Genomic DNA, 21,075 nt, shown 5'->3' on the forward strand with positions numbered 1-21,075 from the left:
TAAGTGCTACTACTACTGACCGTTGTCTAAACTAATGACTAATGCTACCAGCTATGTGCTGTCTAAATTGACCACCTGGTGGCTGTTTGTCAATGACACTGGAGTATTTGAGCGTTTGGATATGTATCCTAAATAAATAACGTTCAAACAAGAGTCAGAATTATTTCCTTTGGTCCGGATTGAAACAGTTGATCGCCTGCACCCTTCCAAGGGGGAGGTCTAGTTGACACATTGACGGTGACTGCTAGATAATTGGACAATTATTTACCGACGTGGTACATCGGGAGGACGCATTCAGCTCAAGGGAAGTGCAAACGCTAATGTTGACTGTTTTCTTGAGTGGAATCGCCGTATTCCAAATGCGGACACTGCTAGCTGCTAGCCAACCGAGTGCTAACACTGCTAGCTGCAAGCCAACCGAGTGCTAACACTGCTAGCTGCTTGCTAACCAGGGGAGGAAGCTAGCGTGGCTAGCTAAATTACTTTATCCAACGCGAATAGACTTTGCTTGTCGTATAGCAATACCGACCAGCTAAGCATCGATGCAGGCTATTATATAGGTATTGCTCTTTCACGCCGTGGACAGTATTGGTGACACACCTATGCCATTGGCTGTGCTTCAACCCACCACTATTAGGGGTGGGAATCACCAGTTTCATCACGATACGATACGATATCGATTCTTTGGACAACGATACGATATTTTCCGATATCATACGATTCGATTCAGGTGCCTGCGATCGATATGAGATGATATTATATGCCCATTTAACCCTTTTCTCGCCAATGACGTGTTACCACGTCATTCCTCGCCATGCGTAATCTGCCAATGACGTTTTACAGCGTCTTTGAGATCAATATTTCAAATTTCTGTCATGGTATTCATATTTCACCCACGGATCCTTGACTGGGACTGGACTCCTAGACTCCATCTTGACACACTGGATAGCGATCTGTTGCCATAACTCAATAAACAACATTATTTGGACGTATATAGTATTATACAACCTGGAAATGGATCGCATAGATCAACATCCCATAATAGCAAACTTTTTGCTCCACGCTAATCACCCAACGCTACGAGGAGACTGGGGTGAGTTTCAGCCTGTTTGTTTACCATTTTCGATACAAACTGCTCTGATCTATACATCACCCATACTACATGAATGATTTAACGTCGGCCACGGACTTATAAACGACCCCCCCCCCCCCCCTCCGGTCAACCGCGCATGATGAGTCTTAACGTCTGGGACCTTGTACAGTTGAAATTTTTTATATGGCGTCAATCGGTATCAAACTGCATTTGATGATCTAATATATACATTTATGGCTATAACTCACGTTCTATGAAACACTGCAGAAAACGATAAAAACATATTTATACTCTAGACCGTATTTTTGTATGAATGTGTGAATGAAAAAGTAAAATGTCAATTTAGCAATACAATTAAAAAAGTTATAGCCCTGCAAAGTAGGTGAACATCTCCATAGACAAATAGAGCTGGCAGACTGGCTACAAGGATGGATATAAGCATGGCAGAGAAAGGGTTAACACAATCAGTAACATTTAAATCAACAAAAAAAAGGCAATGGAAATATCATTTGACATTTTTATTTTTGATCTCTTCCAGACATTTAAATGAAAAGCAATCTATTGTTTTTAATACAAATAGACCTCCTGTTCACTGTTTTTTTTTTTTTTTTTTTTTTATATATTAATATCCTATCACAGCGCTGTATTTTGTCTGGAAAAGGCATATTGGGAGTCAGAAGGTGCAGTACCGGCCAGATCCTGTTAGTGGGGCTATCTCGAGAATGCAGTAACCCCCCCTCCTTCCCAGTCCCTAGTGGACCTCTGCTGTTCTCTCTATCGCTCTATCAGCTTAGCTTAGTTAGCTCACGCTAACGCAACGTTAATTTCGGTATTTAACGCGACGTGGGCATAAAGGAATAGCGAGGATGGAAAGCATGTTAGATGCATTTGACCCCTTGTGGGGAAAAAAACAACAGGCACTTATTTCGGGCAAAATAGACTGACTCTGAAGCAATGCTGTCTAACGTCTACACACGCTGAGCTGCGCTGAGCTGCGCTGAGCTACTGTTGTTGCAGCCGGGCGGATATGCTCATGAGGGGATTTTCAAAATAAGAGTATCGCAATATGAATCGATCTTTTTACGTTGCATCGATCCTATTTGATAATTGATAATAGATCGATATATCGATCTGGATCGATGTATCGTCCCATCCCTAACCACTATTATACATATTATAGGTGAATTGCACATTCACGCCGTGGACAATATTGTTGACGCACCAATGCCTGTAGCCGTGCATCAACCTACCTATTATATATTATATGTGAATGGCTCATTCACGCCGTGGACAGTATTGTTGATTAGGGATGCACCGAATGGGAAATTCTTGGCCGAAACCGATACCGAAAGGCCGAAAATGATTCATAGAATAGATTTTTTTTTACCAATGTTGTTCAGCTACCTGATTATGGAAAAATATATGATTATGGCAAAACTTTACTTAAATAATAAATAATCACTATTATGGGTCCATAAAACATTTATTCAGCACTTCTGAATGCATACAGTACATTAATTCCAAGTCAAGTGCATTTTCTTTTCTCTGTAGGATAACTACAAAGTGCATTCAGAACAAAGCCAATGTGCTTTAAAACTCCTTCAATGTACTGTTTCTATGTCAAATGTATATACTCCCTTTTCTGGACTCTTTTTGTATCACAAACAGTACTGTATTTGCAAATCTGGTATGTCATAAAAGAGAGAGAGAGAGAGAGAGAGAGGTAGATAGATAGATAGAGAGAGAGAAGACATGTGTGGCTGCCGCCATGGCGGACATCTGTGCTCTACTGAGCGCACCTTTCTAGTCCCCAGATGAATGTGCCCTCTTGACTTTGGCACAGTAGACGCGCGACGTGTATGCTCGAGAATGATAATAATAATAATTAGGGATGTCCCGATCCGATCACGTGATCGGAATCTGCGTCGATCACGTGCTTTTCAGAGGATCGGGAAAAAATAATAATAAAAATCGGCAGTCAAAAAAAGAAAAATTTTATTCAACAAACATGACCATGTCCACGTCTTAAACTCATACGGAGGCCTTAGTTTTGGTTTTAAATTACATATAATATATCATCATTAACACTTTGAGTGCCGGGACCCGTCTTTAGACGTCTTTCCTGGCCATGCTAAAGTTGCCGGGGGACGCTGTACAGCGTCCTTATATCAATATTTCAAAAATCTGCGATCGGATTCATAATGTCCCTCCGCTGGCCTGAGATCCACCAGCAGGACCCACTGAGCTCTGGCGGTTCAGGAGCGCCATCTGGTGGCCGATCGGCGCAACCGCTTAACAGGAAGCGCAGTAGAGGTTTTGCTGGTCGGCCATATTACTTCCGGGCACTCGGTATAGGTTCCGGCACTCTAGCTCGTCACACTACATAGCGATCGATTGCCAATAACTCGATAAACAACATGATTTGGACGTATATACCATTATACAAGCTGGAGATGGACCGGGTAATAATATATCCCATAATGATAAAATTTCTACTCGACGATGATCGCCCAACGGCGCGCGGAGACTGGGGTGAGTTTCAGCGTGTAACGTTACCGTCTTCGATAATAACTGATATTATCAACATTTGACCCACATTAGATGATTGGTATAACGCTGCCCACGGAATTATAAACGCCCCCTCGCCCATCCGGTCAACATCAGATGACGTGTAGTAACTTCTAGAAGTACGTCTAGTTGGAATTTTTTATATCGCGCTGATTGCCATCAAACTGTATTTCATCATCAATATAATGCATTTGGGGCTATATATCACGTTCTGGAGAAAGCTGCAGAAAGAGATGAAAACATACTTATACATTAGACCATACTTTACTATGAATATGTGAATGAAAAAGTTTAACGTTGCTACACAATGAACAATACATATAGGACTTTGAATGGGCCCTAATAATGGCAATGTAGCAATAGAATTTAAAAAGTTATAGCCCTGCAAAGAAGGGGACTTTCTCCATAGACAAATAGCGCTGGCAATCTATGGTATATCATTAATTTAACCTTAGGCAACCAAAGTGTTAATGTATTTATTGTCACACAACAAACACATTCCCCTTTAATTTTCACCGTTGCAACAAACACCCCTTTAATTTAGACGCTACACGCTACACGCTGTCGCTACACGCTCGACCACATCACAACAACAGTACAACACGTCGCTCCCGAAACACGGTTAATATCCACTGACTTGAGCAGCTAGACTTAATGTCAGAGGTTTGGAACTAAGCATTTTAAAATAGAAAGTCAAGCCAGTTGCAATGTTTGCAAGGACAGGCTGGAGGCGAAGTTTTCAGACTAACTTTTCACCTGGAGGATAACGTTACGTGACTGAGGATTATCGTCAGCGTTTCAGACCAGAATGGACCATTACGTAAGTCGAACACTGAATGTATACTAATGTGCAAACATATATTGAAACTTTTAATATTTCTCATATGAAGCAGAAGCACATTTCTCAGGGTGAATGTAATAACAAAAGCCTCCGCTCTCGCGCCCCGGACTATTATAGGCAACAGATGGGCTTGTCTCGCTCTGCCAGTTTCTGACAAAAATGCGTCAAAATTGATTACTAATGTGAAAGATCGGATCGGAAACGATCGGATCGATAGATATTTAAAATCACATGATCGGGATCGGATCGGAAGCAAAAAAAGGCGATCGGGACATCCCTAATAATAATGTTATTATATTATCAACGACAGACAGCGTCAATGTGAGAAACACAATCCCTCCCCCTCTCGCTCTGAAGAATATGCATATTAGATCACTCTGTGATTAACCGCGACGGGCATATAGTAAATAAGGATATAAAGCATGTTAAAGACGCATTTATTGGACGCGTTGCGCGCGGAGTTTACATAGAAACAGCGCGAGTCTCCCGAGTCCCAAGAGGAGTTATCACAGACTGCAGAACGCAGGACTGAAGAGCTCACGTTGCACATGTAATGACTGAAGCCGCGTTTGGATGACATCATCACAACAACACACGTTAGGTTACAGGTTGTTTCTGTTTCGGTGATATATTTTCGGTGAAAAAACTCTTTCGGCCGAAAGCCGCAAGGCCATTTTTGGCCATTTTCGACCGAAAACTTTCGGTGGCCGAAATTTCGGTGCATCCCTATTGTTGATGCACCAACGCCTTAGCTGTGCTTCAACCTACCAATTACATTATTGCTCTTTAACGCCGTGGACATTATTGTTGGCATACCAATGTAAGCTATGCTTCAAACTACCACTATTATATATTGTATTGTAATTGCTCCTTCACGCCGTGGACTGTACTGTTGATGCACTGACGTTAAGGAACTGTGCTTCAACCTAGCCTTCTTCTAATTGCTCATTCACATTGTGGACTGTGCTACGAGCAGCAAGTGTGCTAACTGTATAGCTGTACTTCAGACTGTTTACTCCATTATCACTGCTGCCTGCGACCAGTAACCCAGCCGTGAAAGGAGCTCCAGCGAGGGCATATGGCTGACTGGGGCAAGATGGAGGGCATAGATATGGACGAGCTGAAGAAGAGGCGTACTGCGGCGCAGTCGGCTTTCACAAAGAGAGCAAACCAAGTAGCAGACAATATTGACACTGCGTTGCCAGCTGAGTTAATCAGTGACAGGAAAGCTCTCCAAACAGAGTTTGCCAAGCTTGTCGATGCTACAGGGGACTATGTTGAAGCATTGGAGGAGACTGACGCATCTGCACATGCTACTGTGATAGCTGACGCTACCGCAAAGAAGGACGCATGCAAGCAGAGGAAGGCAGCATTGGACGAAAAGATTTTCTCCGAGGTATGGTCCCGCTTCATTGAACAGAGGTTGGTTACTCAGCTAGCAATGAGCACCCAGAGACAAGAGAGCTTTGAAGGGGGATAAGCTGGAAAGGAGACTCAACGCCTTTGAACAGGTGTTAAGGGAGTGGAGGTACCTTATTCCCAGCCCCAACGTAGCTGAATTGGAGAAGCGGTACAGACACCTGGACGAGGAAAGAGCTGCGCTGTTGGGCGAGTGGTCAACCCTCCAGGAGCCTGGAGGAAAGGGCGACGTTAAGCTGGACTACGAGGAGGAAAAGGTACACAACGTTGAAAGGAATGGCGACGTGACCAGCGCCATTTTGTAAACGTACATTTTTCCCAAAGATCTCTTCGCAGGCACATACGAGGTGTCACTAACTACGTCGATTGGCGCTGCTATTCTGAAAGACTTCAAGAGGGAGGGTTCTCGAACTGCAGAAAAGGCACAATGCACATATTTGACATTTCCTCAGTGTTGGGACAACCCCTCATTGTGTAACAACAATGCTAAAAACACAGGATGTTTTCAAATAGGGCCCCTTTAACACATCCACCGCCATCCACGCTTTAAAGCGTTATTGCCCGCCATGCTTTGACCGCCAGATCTCGCTGTACAGCGTTATTGAGATCAATATTACATTTTTTCACCATGGCATTCATAATTCATATATACACCTCAGACGCTGCAGCTGAACCCTATAGGTGACGGCAACAACGGCTCAATACCGCCACCTGGTGGATGGTCGGGCGAGTTACACTCGGAACAACAGGAAGTGGCCGATGTGCGTCGATTAAATTCATCCGGCCGTCAGACATTGTTGCATGACTCCCGACAGATACTATAGTACATATGGATCGCTTTATAAACTTAATAATCTATATGATTTCGGCGTTTATTGCGACATACAAACCGGAAATGGACCTAGGCGAGCGACGTCCTATACTTGGGATATTTCACCGCCAGTCTCTTTGACGCACGGTAAGAGGACACTAACGTTATTTTCAGCCCAATTGTTTATTCATTTCACTGCAAACCATCTGATCAATATATCACCCATACTACATAAAGCCGTCACTGATGATCGGGGAATTATAAGGGACCCCCCCCCCCCCTTTACTCCATGCATGATGAAGCATAACGTATACGATCATATACAATTGAATTTTTTAATATAGCGTGTCTAGGGAATAAACGGCAATCGATAATCTATATATGCGTTTAGGCCTATAACTCACGTTCTATGAAATACTGCAGAAAACGATAAAAACATATTTATATTCTAGACGGTATTTTCATATGAATGTATGAATGAAAAAGTATAACGTTCCTACATCCTGAACAATAGATAATCGATGTTGAATGGGCCATAGTAATGTCAATTTAGCAATACAATTTAAAAAGTTATAGCCCTGCAAAGAAGGTAAACATCTCCATAGGCTTACAGTGGTGGCAGACTAGGTATATTGATGGGTATAACCAATGGCAGGGAATGTGTTAACAGGTTCAGCGCCAGAGGTCGCTGTGGGCGTATGGCCGTGTGTGCCAGAGCTGTAATGAATGGGGATACATGCCGGTGTTTGCAGTGCTAAAACTATATTAAATATTATAGCTATGGATCTAATAATATAGTCAATTGTCATTGAGTTTCTTCCGGTCAAGATGCAAAAGACAGATAATTTTTTCATCCATACATTTCCGTTTTATACCGTGGTGAATATGAGTATAGTTTTAGAGTAATTCTGTGTAATCCCAGGAAACGCCGCCAAACAGTGTTTACTGCATTTCACTATAAATCGTGCCATTCCTCTCTTGGATCAACAATCAATCTGGAATCAACGCTAGATTATCGGTATTATGTTTCATCATGCATGCATGCATGAAAGGGTGGGGGGGATTCTATGCTTCGATCGTCACCAACGGAATACTTTACACAGTATATTAAAGACACGCGCTTCCGATCATGGGGAAGGAATTATCGGATCAACGCAAGATTGATAGCATATAGACCTTACCTTGTCTATGATGTACTGCAAAAAGAATATTCCAATAATCTGATCGCCATTCCAAGTATTGATGTCGGTCGTGTTGCCAAGATAATCCACCAAAACACATGAACCGGTGGTGCTCCAGTCTCCCCAATCGATGTGTTATAAACACTTGTCCTGCCCGAGAAGGAAAACCCGGACCGGACTTCTTAGTTCAATGTAAAGGCTGAGCCAGAGAGATCCAAGGATGTGCAATACCGGCCGCAAGGCGTTAGGCGGCGGTATTGAACGTTTGCGATCTCAGACCCATTCCCAATGATAACATCAGGCTGGATGGATGGATTATGAATGGAAATATCAATATAGGGCAAAGAAAACTTTTTTTAATTTGTTTTACCTACTTTCTATAGAAGCATCTAAGAATGAAGTTCTATAGAAAGTAGGTTAAAAACTAAAGAAAAGTTGGATGTGTTAGTTGGTTGGATGTCTAGGTGAAAGACAGTTGGATGTGTTAGTTGGTTGGATGTCTTAGTTGAAAGACAGTTGGATGTGTTAGTTGGTTGGATGTCTAGGTGAAAGACAGTTGGATGTGTTAGTTGGTTGGATGTCTTAGTTGAAAGACAGTTGAATGTGTTAGTTTGTTGGATGTCTTAGTTGAGACAGTTGGATGTGTTAGTTTGCTGGATGTGCAGTTGGATGCACTTCCGAGCTGCTTCCACATGGAGGCAACTTCTCTTTTTTGTTGTTGTGGGAACTACTTTTTCTGGTGGATGGTTTTTTCAATAAATCTTCGATTAATGTGTTTATTGTATAGCAATAAGGTTGGATGAATGTGCCAGTTGTATAAAAGCATTACACCACTTGTAGTCCTGGTTTGTGAAAAATAAACCATGCCTAGGGGGGTCTAACGACCGCCCCTAGGCATGGTTTATTTTTCACAAACCACTCCTGCGCGTGATGTAATGCTTAATAAAATGATGCTGTCCTCTCACTGTGAGACGACCTGTTCATGCTTTTGACCTCAACAGATCTATGTACCCATTATTTGCTATGTGTCGTTGCTGCTGTTATTATGTTCTTGTCGTTGTTGTTGACATGTTACTGTTGTATACTTATTATTATTTTTTTGGTTGGTTGGTGTTGTTTATTCGGTTGTTGTCTTTTATGTAAGATTGTCAAAATATAATAACTCTGTATTTTGTCTTTGCAGACCCCCTTGAAAACGAGATGGTTAATCTCAAGGGGTTATTCCCAATAAAGACATTTCCCCCAAAAAAACATGTTTTGCCAGGTTTGATGGAAAGTGTGACAGCCCTAGTGGTTAATGTGCCACAGACTTACCAATGGAGTGGTCTGCACCTTTGGATCTAGTGTAGGCAAGAAAAGCAGCCAGGAGGAAGATTGAAGACAGGAGCTCAGCTCGGCCGACCACACCTGTGACCTGATGGCACAGAAGCACAAAGTCTTGCGGTAGAGGGGGAACAAATCTGATAACCGTATCTCATCACAAAATAACAACCGAAATCTGAGCTTTCAGAGACCGTCGTAACTGCATAGGAATTTACAGTAATCCAAATCTATGTGTTTAGTCCAAGTCAGATGGAATAAATCCAGCTGAGAAAACAGGTAGAGGATTTTGAAATAAATCACAGGGTGGCACGTATCACCATGTAGCAGGCAATACAAAGCAGGATCTACCGGTTCTATTAACGATGACTGCCCCCTTGTGGAAGAATCGGTCAATTCCTTGCTCCACCAGCATAAGTGGCCTGAGCCTCATTTCCCCCAGTTGTTAGATTAAATTAGATTCAAATGTATTGTCATTATGCAGCACAAGTACAGTACAACAAAAAGAAGTCTGGCATCCAACCAGAATACAAATGTATGTAGCAGTAAAGTGCAACAGCAATACACAATGTACAGGTGATTAAACTAGTTATAAAAAATACAAATTAGTACTACTGTGTGTAGTGCTAATCAGATGTATACAGAGTTGTAGACTTGTAGTATAATATGTACAGTGATACAGATATGAAGACAGTATGGTAGTAGTCATTATGGCCAGCAGCGTGACTAATAAGTGTAGGATATGTACAGATATATAGTATCTAGTTCTACAGATATGTAAAAGGGCTATGTGCAGTAAGTACAGGTGTGGATAGGTATACATGTGGTGAGAATATAAATGCTGTATATATACATCTATATATATACAGCATTTAGATTCTCACCACATGTATACCTATCCACACCTGTACTTACTGCACATAGCACCATTTGTACATGCTTTCATACAGAGCTACGGGTTATTAGATCAAAGCTATAGCCAAATGCACTGAACATTCAGTGTTTAGATGATAGGTTTGACTGTGTATTGATCCAGGCTATGGAATCAGCTACAGTATCCATTTTAAAGCTACACACCGTTTTAGAATGTTCACACGTTGTTGCTTTACAGGCTGAAATAAAAAATAAATGTCAATCAAGCTTTTTCCACTTTCATTTACACATAGTGTTCAGAATTCCTGAAAAATAACAATACATTTAAAGCTACAGTATGTATAAAAAAAAAAAAAAAAAAAAAATGTGTTTTAATTCTGCTCCAAAACACATTAACGTAGACACACTGACTGTCTACTGTCTGTGAAGTTACATTCTAAAGTTTCACAGCGAGCCTCTCCCTTCTAACCAATCAGACGCTCAAGGGGATTACGTTCAATAGATATACCAATCAAGTAGAATCACCAAGTTATTAACATCTCAAATCACATCTTTGTATCTATAAACATTTTGCTGTAGTTAGTCACCTTTATGAAAATGTGCATATAGGGGCGGGCCCTCTTATCAATAATGACAAGTTTGTGCATATTACAAGCTGTGCTCCTCAGTTTACCCTCCAGCCTGTCTCTTCTAGTGTAGTCACTGAAGCACTCTTAGCAATTGATTCCAAGAAATACATTAGAGAGGGTAGTTTAGATCCTTGTTTGCTCTCTGCTCCACCCAAGTTCCCAGGGTATGAAAGGCTGAGCATGCTATTCCATTTCTTATGGGAGGAGAAAGAAGCCACCTCAATAAATATCGACTTATCTCAAATTAGTATTGTCTAGCAGTGGTTCCCAAAGTCGGGGTCGCGACCCAAAAGGTGGATGATTTAAAAAAAGAAAAAAAAAAGAAAAATTGTTTTTAATTTTTTTTCAGGCCACTGAACTTAGAAGCAGGCCAGGACAGTGTTTCTAGTTGTATTCTAAAATTCTATTCTATTGTATTCTAAAATGTGACTATATGGTTTTATATTAACTTAATAAATAAACAAAAACGAAAAATCTACTTATTTCAACGAACATTTCAAACTAAATAACATTATTATGCACATAAAACGCTGAAAACAACCGAAGCAACAATAGTATTTTAACACTATGATCGCCGGGGACGAGTTAAGACGTCATTCCTAGCCATGCTCATTCTGCCGAAGACGCCGTAACTCGTCTTTGATGTCAATATTTCAAAAATCTGTCATCGAAATCATATTTCCCCTCCGGAGCCCTGAGACGCACTGCAAAGCTCCACTCAACTCTCTAGTGGTTCAAGAGCGCCATCTGGTGGCCGATCGGCAGATCGCCAACCGGAAATGAGCCTTTGAACCGGTAGTGCTCATCCATATGTGGTCCGGGCACTCGCTATCGTTAGAGAGACTCTGTCTTGACACAGTGAACATCGATCGGTGCAAATAACTCGAAAAAACAACATGATTTGGACGTATATACTATTATACAACCTGGAAATGGATCGGGCATTTCTCCATCCCATAATAGAAAAAATTCTGTTCCACGCTCATCTGCCAGCGGCGCGAGGAAGCCACGGTAAGATTCAGCGTTATATTCTAACGTGTTCCATATAAGCTGCTATGATGAACATATGACCCACTCTGGATGAATCATCTAACGCTGCCCACGGAATTATAAACGATCCCCCGCCCATCCGGTCATCATCAGATGACACGTAGTAACTTCTAGAACCACGTCCAGTTGACATTTTTTATCTCGCACAGATTCCTACCAAACTGTATTTGATCATCAATATAATGCATTTAGGGCTATAAATCACGTTCTGAAGAAAGCTGCAGAAAACGATAAAAACATACTTATACTTTAGACCATATTTTAGTATGAATATGTGAATGAAAAAGTTTAACGTTGCTACACCCTGAACAATACATATAGGACATTGAATGGGCCATAATAATGGCAATTTAGCAATAGAATTTAAAAAGTTATAGCCCTGCAAAGAAGGGGAACTTCTCCATAGACAAAGAGATGGCGAGGGATGGTAAATTATGAATTTAACCCATGGCGATCAAAGTGTTAATGAGGCTATTATTATTTTCATTATTATTTTGCAACAAGTTAGCCCTCTCATAAATAGCACATATAAATGAATAACTAACTTGAACTAACTTAATAGGATTAAAGTGATATTTGGCTTAAAAAATCGGTCACCTGAAGAAAAAAAAGAGAAAAAAAAAAGCCTGACGATGTGCATTGGGCCGCGGCTCTCTGACGCCTTATTTTCTGGGTCCCGGCCTGAAAAGTTTGGGAACCCCACTCTAGCTCAGGGGTGGCCAACCCGTGGCTTATGAGCCGCATGCGACTTTTTGCTCGTCAATGTGCGGCTCCTGCATTTTTTTTATGTCATTCATTCCATAAGAACGTAAAATAAACAAACTTTTTTTAAATGGTCCATTTGCATGTTCTTGGTATCTGATTCTATGGACATCTATGGATCTCAGGGAATGTATTCCCAGTGTCAGAAATATTGTATCTGTTACTAGGTTTGAGTAAATTGTAATGAACCAAGGGAGAATATCAATTATATTAGTATTTTCTTTCTTAAAAGAATAATAATTCTTTCTATTATTATTATTTCTTTTTTTAAGATTTTCTTTTTGCATTTTTACAGCTTTTTCCAGGTCAGACATGACCGACAGAAAGCAGAGAGGAAGGTCGGGAGAAGATATGGGGGGGAAAGACATGTGGCAAATGTACGTCAGGTTCGGGAGACGAACCCAGGTAGACGTGTAGCACCGCAGTGCGTTACATGGTGCGCCACCCTGGCGCCCCCTTTCTATTATTATTTGACTGAATAACACCATGCTAAAATTGACCAGACCTGAAAAATCTAAGCAAATGAATAAAGGGAATATGATTAAACAGAAGGTTTTGTAGATACAGTACTTAATTCTGCCATCCGGACACATGCAATTTGAAATATGATTATAGAATATAGAATATCAGGCCTATAAATTACCTTATTATGACCAAGTTGCACATCTATGGATCGGGCCAAATCTCCCATTTCCAATGGCAGAGTTCAATCTGGATTTAGTATCACCAGCCGTGATTCACAAACCGTGAATGTTACTTTTTTATAATGTAAATTTCTCCGCCATTTTTCAACAGATTGCAACGCCGTTTTTTGCTAGACGTTCACAGAAAGGTAGAGAAACGAACTGCGTTCTGTTTTATGGCAATAACTTTCAGGTTTGTGGGAGATAATCCCTAAAAACTTTGATTGACCCAAAACTTTGATGATTTGCCCAAAACTGCATGGGATTAACATAGTGGGTACAGGTCTGTAAAGCGAACATGCGTGGCTACCCATAGAACCCATTTTAATTCAGATATCTTGAGGTCTAGGGACCCCTTTTCCCTCGCCAAAATGTAACCTAATTTTGGATCGTTATTTAGCCCCATTCCAGATAAGCTAGCAAGACATAGTTGGTACCAATGGATACCATAGGTTGTAGTTTCATAATATGGTCCCACAAAATGAGCACAGTACATTCTCTGAAAGACAGCAATGTTGGCCAAGATCACAGACGCTCCTGCGGGTCTCCGCCAATTATTTGCTGGAATTTACTGACAAGTTTGTCTATATTTAAATGTAAATGTATAACTCTCTCAAATCTTTATCCATTTATAGGATATAGGGCGGCTCCTTCAACAAGATCAAATGAATGGGTAATTAAACTAGCTTTGTCTGTGGTTCACACAGGCTCTTTACCTTAAACATGGTGTTCTAATATCCATGTATCGCTCTGCTAAGGCAGGGTATTTAGAGTTTTGAAAAAGCAGTTTAAAATAAAAAGGGGTTTGATGGAATTGCAACATCTGGCCATTTATTGTTAGCAATGTGGCTCTTAAAATTAGGCAAGTTAGGAAAACCTTTAATCCTCCAGTAAAAGGTAACTTTACTTCTCACCCTGAATGCAGTATAAAAGACAAAATTACTGCTACACAGAAAAATAAAACACTTAATTGTCGCCATAGTGAAAACACTTTAGAGGTCTACTGTATATCCGCCTTAGATTCATCACTGCAGATGTAGCCTATGAGGTAACATTACCCGTCACCACAGCCTATATGAAAAGGTCAGCTGGTCTTCTCTGTCTGAGACAATATATACAAATCCCTTATCGAAAGATTACCTTCTTAGTTCTTAGGCCTACATCACAACATTTGTAGACTGAACCGAACTGAACTTGGAAAGATTGCCTTTAGATACTGTGCTCCAGATACATAGAACGAGTAACAATGTATCTTGAAAATCAACAAACTAGGACATTTGACATAAAAAAATATATGGACTCCGGTCTCTTTGATCTAATTTATAATCGTTTTTTTATGTTTGATTTGGGTTTATTTTATTTATTGTATCTTATCTTGTGAAAATTTGGCTAGTGAGGAAAACCTATAATATTCTTATAAAACGTTCTAGACAGGGTTGTCCTCTGAGCCCAGGACTATTCACGCTTTCCCTCGAACCATTGGCCCAATTTATTAGGCAATCGGAGGACATCGTCCCCATAATGGTCAATAATACACCACACAAAATTGCTCTCTATGCAGATGACCTACTGATTTTTATGGATGACCCCTCCCAGTCGGCCACAAAATTACTGGGAATAATCGACGACTTTGGTAAATTGTCAGGCTTTAAGATTAACTGGAACAAATCAGCCTGCCTACCTCTTAATGAGCTGGCCAAGGCGGTGCGACTACCAGCTGATATCCCCATAGTGGAACATTTTAAATACTTAGGCATAGAGATATTCCCCACGCTAAGTCAAACTACTAAGTACAACTTCACGGGTACTTATGATAAAATACGCCAGGATCTAGACAGATGGTCGTCCCTTCCTAACTCCTTATAAGCCCGTGCTTCCATAATCAAAATGAACGTCCTGCCTAGGATACATTTTGTTAGCTCAATGCTCCCCCTGGCCCCTCCAATAGACCACTGGCGCAAGGTACAATCGATGGTATCTAAGTTTATCTGGAATAACAAATGCCTGAGAATCAAAAGAGCTACTACTCAACGTAGAAAACAAGATGGGGGCCTCGCAATCCCTGATTTTAAGCTTTATTTCTGGTCCTTTTCACTGAGACCTCTGATGTGCTGGCTAGACCCTGTAGATGCTGTATCTTGGCGCTCCTTAGAAGCGGCGGCGGTCTCATCGCTAAGATTGCAGGATGTAGTGTACTCCACTGTCCCTATTTCGAAATGCCGACTGAGGTATGGACCGATCAGAACTCACGTGATCCAAACATGGCGTAATGTACAGAAGTCGTGTGCGGTTAAATGCCCATGGCACCTGGACTCCCCAATTTTTAATAACCAGCAACTACTTGTTGGGCACAAGCCGGTTAGTATTCCTCAATGGCAAAGGAGGGGAGTTCATACTCTGGAGGATATTTATGATAAGAACAGCCTTCGTGCGTTTCAGGACTTAAAAGAATTTTATGATCTTTCTGGCGAGTCCTTCTTTCTTTACCTTCAACTATGGTCAGCGCTGGTGTGCCGTGCCGTGGGCTCAAGCTTTGCAACCACACCCCTTCCTCAGGCTCATAGTGGACAGGACGACCTCCAGAGGGTTTGTCTCAGACTTTTATACGCTCTTAATTCAATCCACGTATAAAAATGTATCATTGGATACAATCTGGCGTGGGGATATCCCGGAGTTGGACCCCGAGTTTGACTGGGATGATGTTTGGGCAAATGTGGCATTGTCTTCCCGCAACCCCAATCACCAGCAAATTAATTTTAATTATATTCATAGGACCTATTTTACACCTAGGAAGCTATTTGCTATGGGACTGGTAACCGACTCTCGGTGCACTTTGTGCTCTCAAAGGGCCACTGGCACTTATATGCATATGTATTGGGATTGCCCACCAGTGGCCCGCTTCTGGAGGTCAATAACAGACAAACTTTCAGATCTGTGTGGCTTAACTATCCCATTCACAGCTGTCACGCTACTCCTGAACGATATAACAACACTACCCGCGGCCGTACAACTAAAAAGGGTTGTCCTAGCGGGCGTCACAGCAGCGAAGAAGCTAATAGCATTGAGATGGAAGGAGCCTGAGAAGCTCACAGTGATTAACTGGTCCCTAACACTGTTGGATGTGATTTATCTTGAGATATCCACGCCGCGGGTGATTGGGGTGGGGCAGGCTGGGATTGACCTGTGGTTCGCAGCAGCTGAGAAGGTCAGGACCGCCATGTGCGGCTGAGCGGGGTTGGGGTGCTTGTTCGGGGGAGTCCGGCAGTCTCGTGGGAGGGGGAGGAAGAAATGTCTTGTCTGTCTTGTCTTTTGTGTTGTCCTCTTGACTTTAACTGGGGATTTTATTGGGGGGGAGCTATTTAGCTATTTCTTCACTATTTGGACACTTTTACACGGTTCCTGTGAGTCTATGGAACACCTCTGTAGGTTTTTGTTTTTCAAGAAGGTTCATTGTTTTGTTTTTCTAGTCGTGTACTCAAAAGCGGCGTTTTTCTACCTCAGGACCTTAGGCCGTTTTGAGGCTGGGCTCCAACCACTGTGTGACCCGGTGGCATCTGCCACATTGTTATGCAGCAGGGAAATCTCTGACATCACTGATATGCACATTTTGTGATGACTCAGCTCGGTGAGGGTGAATGTTGTGAGGTGAATTCGAAGAATGGGCCTTTTTGAGAATTAGAGATATACGTTTTATTAATATAGGGCCACATGGCCGGGAAACGGTGCTGAATACTGGGAAAGGCCATTTATTAGATAGTACCCCTTTAAATTTTAAAAGGTTGTACTCTGTTTTCTTTTTTGTCTTTATAATTAGTTATTTCTGTATTATTATTGTTTCTGTTATTTCCCTGTGAAGTTATGTGTATTGTTATTGTGGTTATTGTGTTGTCTTGTTTTCATGTAAATAATAATAAAAAAATGATTAAAAAAAAACGAAATTACTAGTAAACAGAAAAGGAAAAAAATGTCATTCCAAAACACTTCAGAGGTCTACACAAGTACACACTACACTTCTATTGGTACACCGTACACTACTGATAGGGACACCGTACAGTTAAAAATGCCGTCCTTCGGAAGAGATGTTAAACAGAGGTCCCGACCGAATTTGGTCCTTAAATTTGGTCTATCGCAACAAATCAGACATTCCTGGCCACATCCCAAATCAGGTGTTAATCAAGACACCTTATCATCCCTCCACTTATAATTGGCTGGAGTGTAACCCTCCCCTCCCCCCTGCAACTACTCCCCCAGCCCGTTGCTGTGAATGAGAAGTGTTCTTAGTCAACTTGCCTGGTTAAAAATAGGTTCTAACTTTTTCTTAGCATCAACATAGACTACGAAAAGACCAAAATCGACAATACATTTTTAGCTACTTAACACATTGAGTGCCACGCCCCTTCCGGGAAGTGCATCTGGCCTTGCCGTCCATTAACCCCATGTAAACGCTGCGTCTCTACAATTCGTAGCCGCATTTCTGCAGACCCCTCTCTGATTGGTTGAACTCCATTTTTGCAGACCCCTCCCATTTCTGCAGACCCCTCTCTGATTGGTTGAGCGAAGCCCCTCTCTGATTGGCCCCCCGCATGAGCCGAGACAAGCTCCTCTAGCCAGGAGTCGAAACTCCGTTAACTCCAGAGAGAGAGGCTGAACGCAATTTATACGCATGGAAGTATTGATTACGCCATAACGAATCATTAAAAAAATATACCGTTAACTGGAATATGTTGTGTGTGCCTTTACACATGTTGGATAGGATTATGTAATTGGTTTGTATAGCGTCGCGTATAACGTTATTTCGCGTGACTTCGCGGTTTATTCACATTTCACAACACAGCCAGCGTTCAACTTGTTTACACTCCCCACTTACTGTACAATGTAACATTTAGATTAACCCAGTTGTCTATCTGTATGTCATATGTTACGATGAATTGAAAATGGGGGACCCTGATGTAAACAAGACGAAAGTCTTTCTCTGGGGTCTGCATTCCCTTAACAATTGTATGTATTGAGCTGTACTGTGTACTGTACCCATTCTGCAATCTGTTAATAAAGTTTTCAATCAATTCAATCAATCAATAACTAGACAGTTACAATATAACATTTAGATTAATTAACCCAGTTAATGCCTTAAGAGAGAGAGGCTGGTGGTCAAGTCAAGTCAAGACTTATTTGTCACAAGTTGTTTATTAGCCTAGACATTTTCAATTCATCATCTTGTTTACATCAGGGTCCCCCATGTTCAATTCATGATAACATATATGACATACAGGTAGACAGATGGACAGTACTGCTACAACTATGACATATATGTATGGGCCACTCTCCAGGTGACCTGCATCGACCTTGCCCACACCAGGATCTCCTCCTCAGACTGGTGAGTCATTCGCACAGTGGCCTCAAAAGAGGTATGGTCAACGCAGGATGGGTTCACCGCACGTCTGTACGTGCAGACATGATATGTGTAACCCTTCGGTAAAAGTCCTTCAACACACAAGCAACAAGATGTTATTTTTTTGAAATCCAGTAAATACTGACAAAAAAAAGCATAGACACTTAGAAGAAGCAATGTACAGTCCCCCCCACCCACCCAACCTCCTCCAATGTACAGTTTCTACGTCAAATGTATAGCCTTTCTTTTCTGGACTCTTTTTGTATCACAAACAGTACTGTATTTGTAAATCTGGTATGTCATAAATGTCTAGATGTAGCAGTACTGTCTATCTGTCTACCTGTATGTCATATATGTTATCATGAATTGAACATGGGGGACCCTGATTTAAACAAGACGATGAATTGAAAATGTCTAGGCCTACCACAAGTTCAAAATCTGGTATGTCATAGATGTAGCAGTACTGTCCATCTGTCTACCTGTATGTCATATATGTTATCATGAATTGAACATGGGGGACCCTGATGTAAACAAGACGATGAATTGAAAATGTCTAGGCCTACCACAAGTTCAAAATCTGGTATGTCATAAATGTCTAGATGTAGCAGTACTGTCCATCTGTCTACCTGTATGTCATATATGTTATCATGAATTGAACATGGGGGACCCTGATGTAAACAAGACGATGAATTGAAAATGTCTAGGCCTACCACAAGTTCAAAATCTGGTATGTCATAAATGTCTAGATGTAGCAGTACTGTCCATCTGTCTACCTGTATGTCATATATGTTATCATGAATTGAACATGGGGGACCCTGATGTAAACAAGACGATGAATTGAAAATGTCTAGGCCTACCACAAGTTCAAAATCTGGTATGTCATAAATGTCTAGATGTAGCAGTACTGTCCATCTGTCTACCTGTATGTCATATATGTTATCATGAATTGAACATGGGGGACCCTGATGTAAACAAGACGATGAATTGAAAATGTCTAGGCCTACCACAAGTTCAAAATCTGGTATGTCATAAATGTCTAGATGTAGCAGTACTGTCCATCTGTCTACCTGTATGTCATATATGTTATCATGAATTGAACATGGGGGACCCTGATGTAAACAAGACGAATTGAAAATGTCTAGGCCTACCACAAGTTCAAAATCTGGTATGTCATAAATGTCTAGATGTAGCAGTACTGTCCATCTGTCTACCTGTATGTCATATATGTTATCATGAATTGAACATGGGGGACCCTGATGTAAACAAGACGATGAATTGAAAATGTCTAGGCTAATAAACAACTTGTGACAAATAACTCTTGACTTGACTTGACCACCAGCCTCTCTCTCTTAAGGCATTAACTGGGTTAATTAATCTAAATGTTATATTGTAACTGTCTAGTTATTGATTGATTGAATTGATTGAAAACTTTATTAACAGATTGCAGAATGGGTACAGTACATAGTACAGCTCAATACATACAATTGTTAAGGAAATGCAGACCCCAGAGAAAGACTTTCGTCTTGTTTACATCAGGGTCCCCCATTTTCAATTCATCGTAACATATGACATACAGATAGACAACTGGGTTAATCTAAATGTTACATTGTACAGTAAATGGGGAGTGTAAACAAGTTGAACGCTGGCTGTGTTGTGAAATGTGAATAAACCGTGAAGTCACGCGAAATAACGTTATACGCGACGCTATACAAACCAATTACATAATCCTATCCAACATGTGTAAAGGCACACACAACATATTCCAGTTAACGGTATATTTTTTTAATGATTCGTTATGGCGTAATCAATACTTCCATGCGTATAAATTGCGTTCAGCCTCTCTCTCTGGAGTTAACGGAGTTTCGACTCCTGGCTAGAGGAGCTTGTCTCGGCTCATGCGGGGGGCCAATCAGAGAGGGGCTTCGCTCAACCAATCAGAGAGGGGTCTGCAGAAATGGGAGGGGTCTGCAAAAATGGAGTTCAACCAATCAGAGAGGGGTCTGCAGAAATGCGGCTACGAATTGTAGAGACGCGTAAACGCTCACCTTGTTTGTAGAGTTAAACCTATATTTAATATTATAGCTATGGGTCTAATAACGCTGTCGATTGTCAGTGAGTTGCTTCCAGTCAACGTGCAAAAAACTGATAATTTTTTCATCTGTACATTTCCGTTTTGAATATGAATATAGTTTGGGTGCTTCTGAGTCATTCCAGGAAAAAGACGCGATAATAGCGTTTTAGTGGAATGCACTTATCACATTGTCATTTTTCGCCTGATTATCGAATCTTCCTGAAATCAACGCTAGATTATCCTTATTATGTCTCCTCGTGCACATAGCTGTCAACATTTCGTTTTGAGAAAACGTGCACGTTTTAGCCCCGCCCCTTCTCCTGACCCCGCCCCCTCAGCCCGCCCCCTCCCACCCGGCCCCGCCCCCTCCCAATGGAGCTGCCTC

At 41.3% G+C, this 21,075-nt stretch overlaps 1 protein-coding gene across 2 annotated transcripts in view; it reads right to left on the reverse strand.

Annotated features, from left to right (window-relative positions):
- The window catches only part of tmtc3 (transmembrane O-mannosyltransferase targeting cadherins 3), a 241,361-nt gene that overhangs the window by 182,471 nt on the left and 37,815 nt on the right, over positions 1-21,075 (reverse strand). For both annotated transcript variants that reach the window (XM_084334576.1, XM_084334577.1), the window contains exon 4: positions 9,228-9,327. In XM_084334576.1, coding sequence (XP_084190702.1) covers positions 9,228-9,327 — 100 coding nt within the window. The remainder of the gene's footprint in view (positions 1-9,227; positions 9,328-21,075) is intronic.

The sequence above is a fragment of the Notolepis coatsorum genome (assembly GCF_963971535.1).
Source record: "Notolepis coatsorum genome assembly, chromosome: 18".
In the NCBI taxonomy this organism is placed as follows: domain Eukaryota; kingdom Metazoa; phylum Chordata; class Actinopteri; order Aulopiformes; family Paralepididae; genus Notolepis; species Notolepis coatsorum.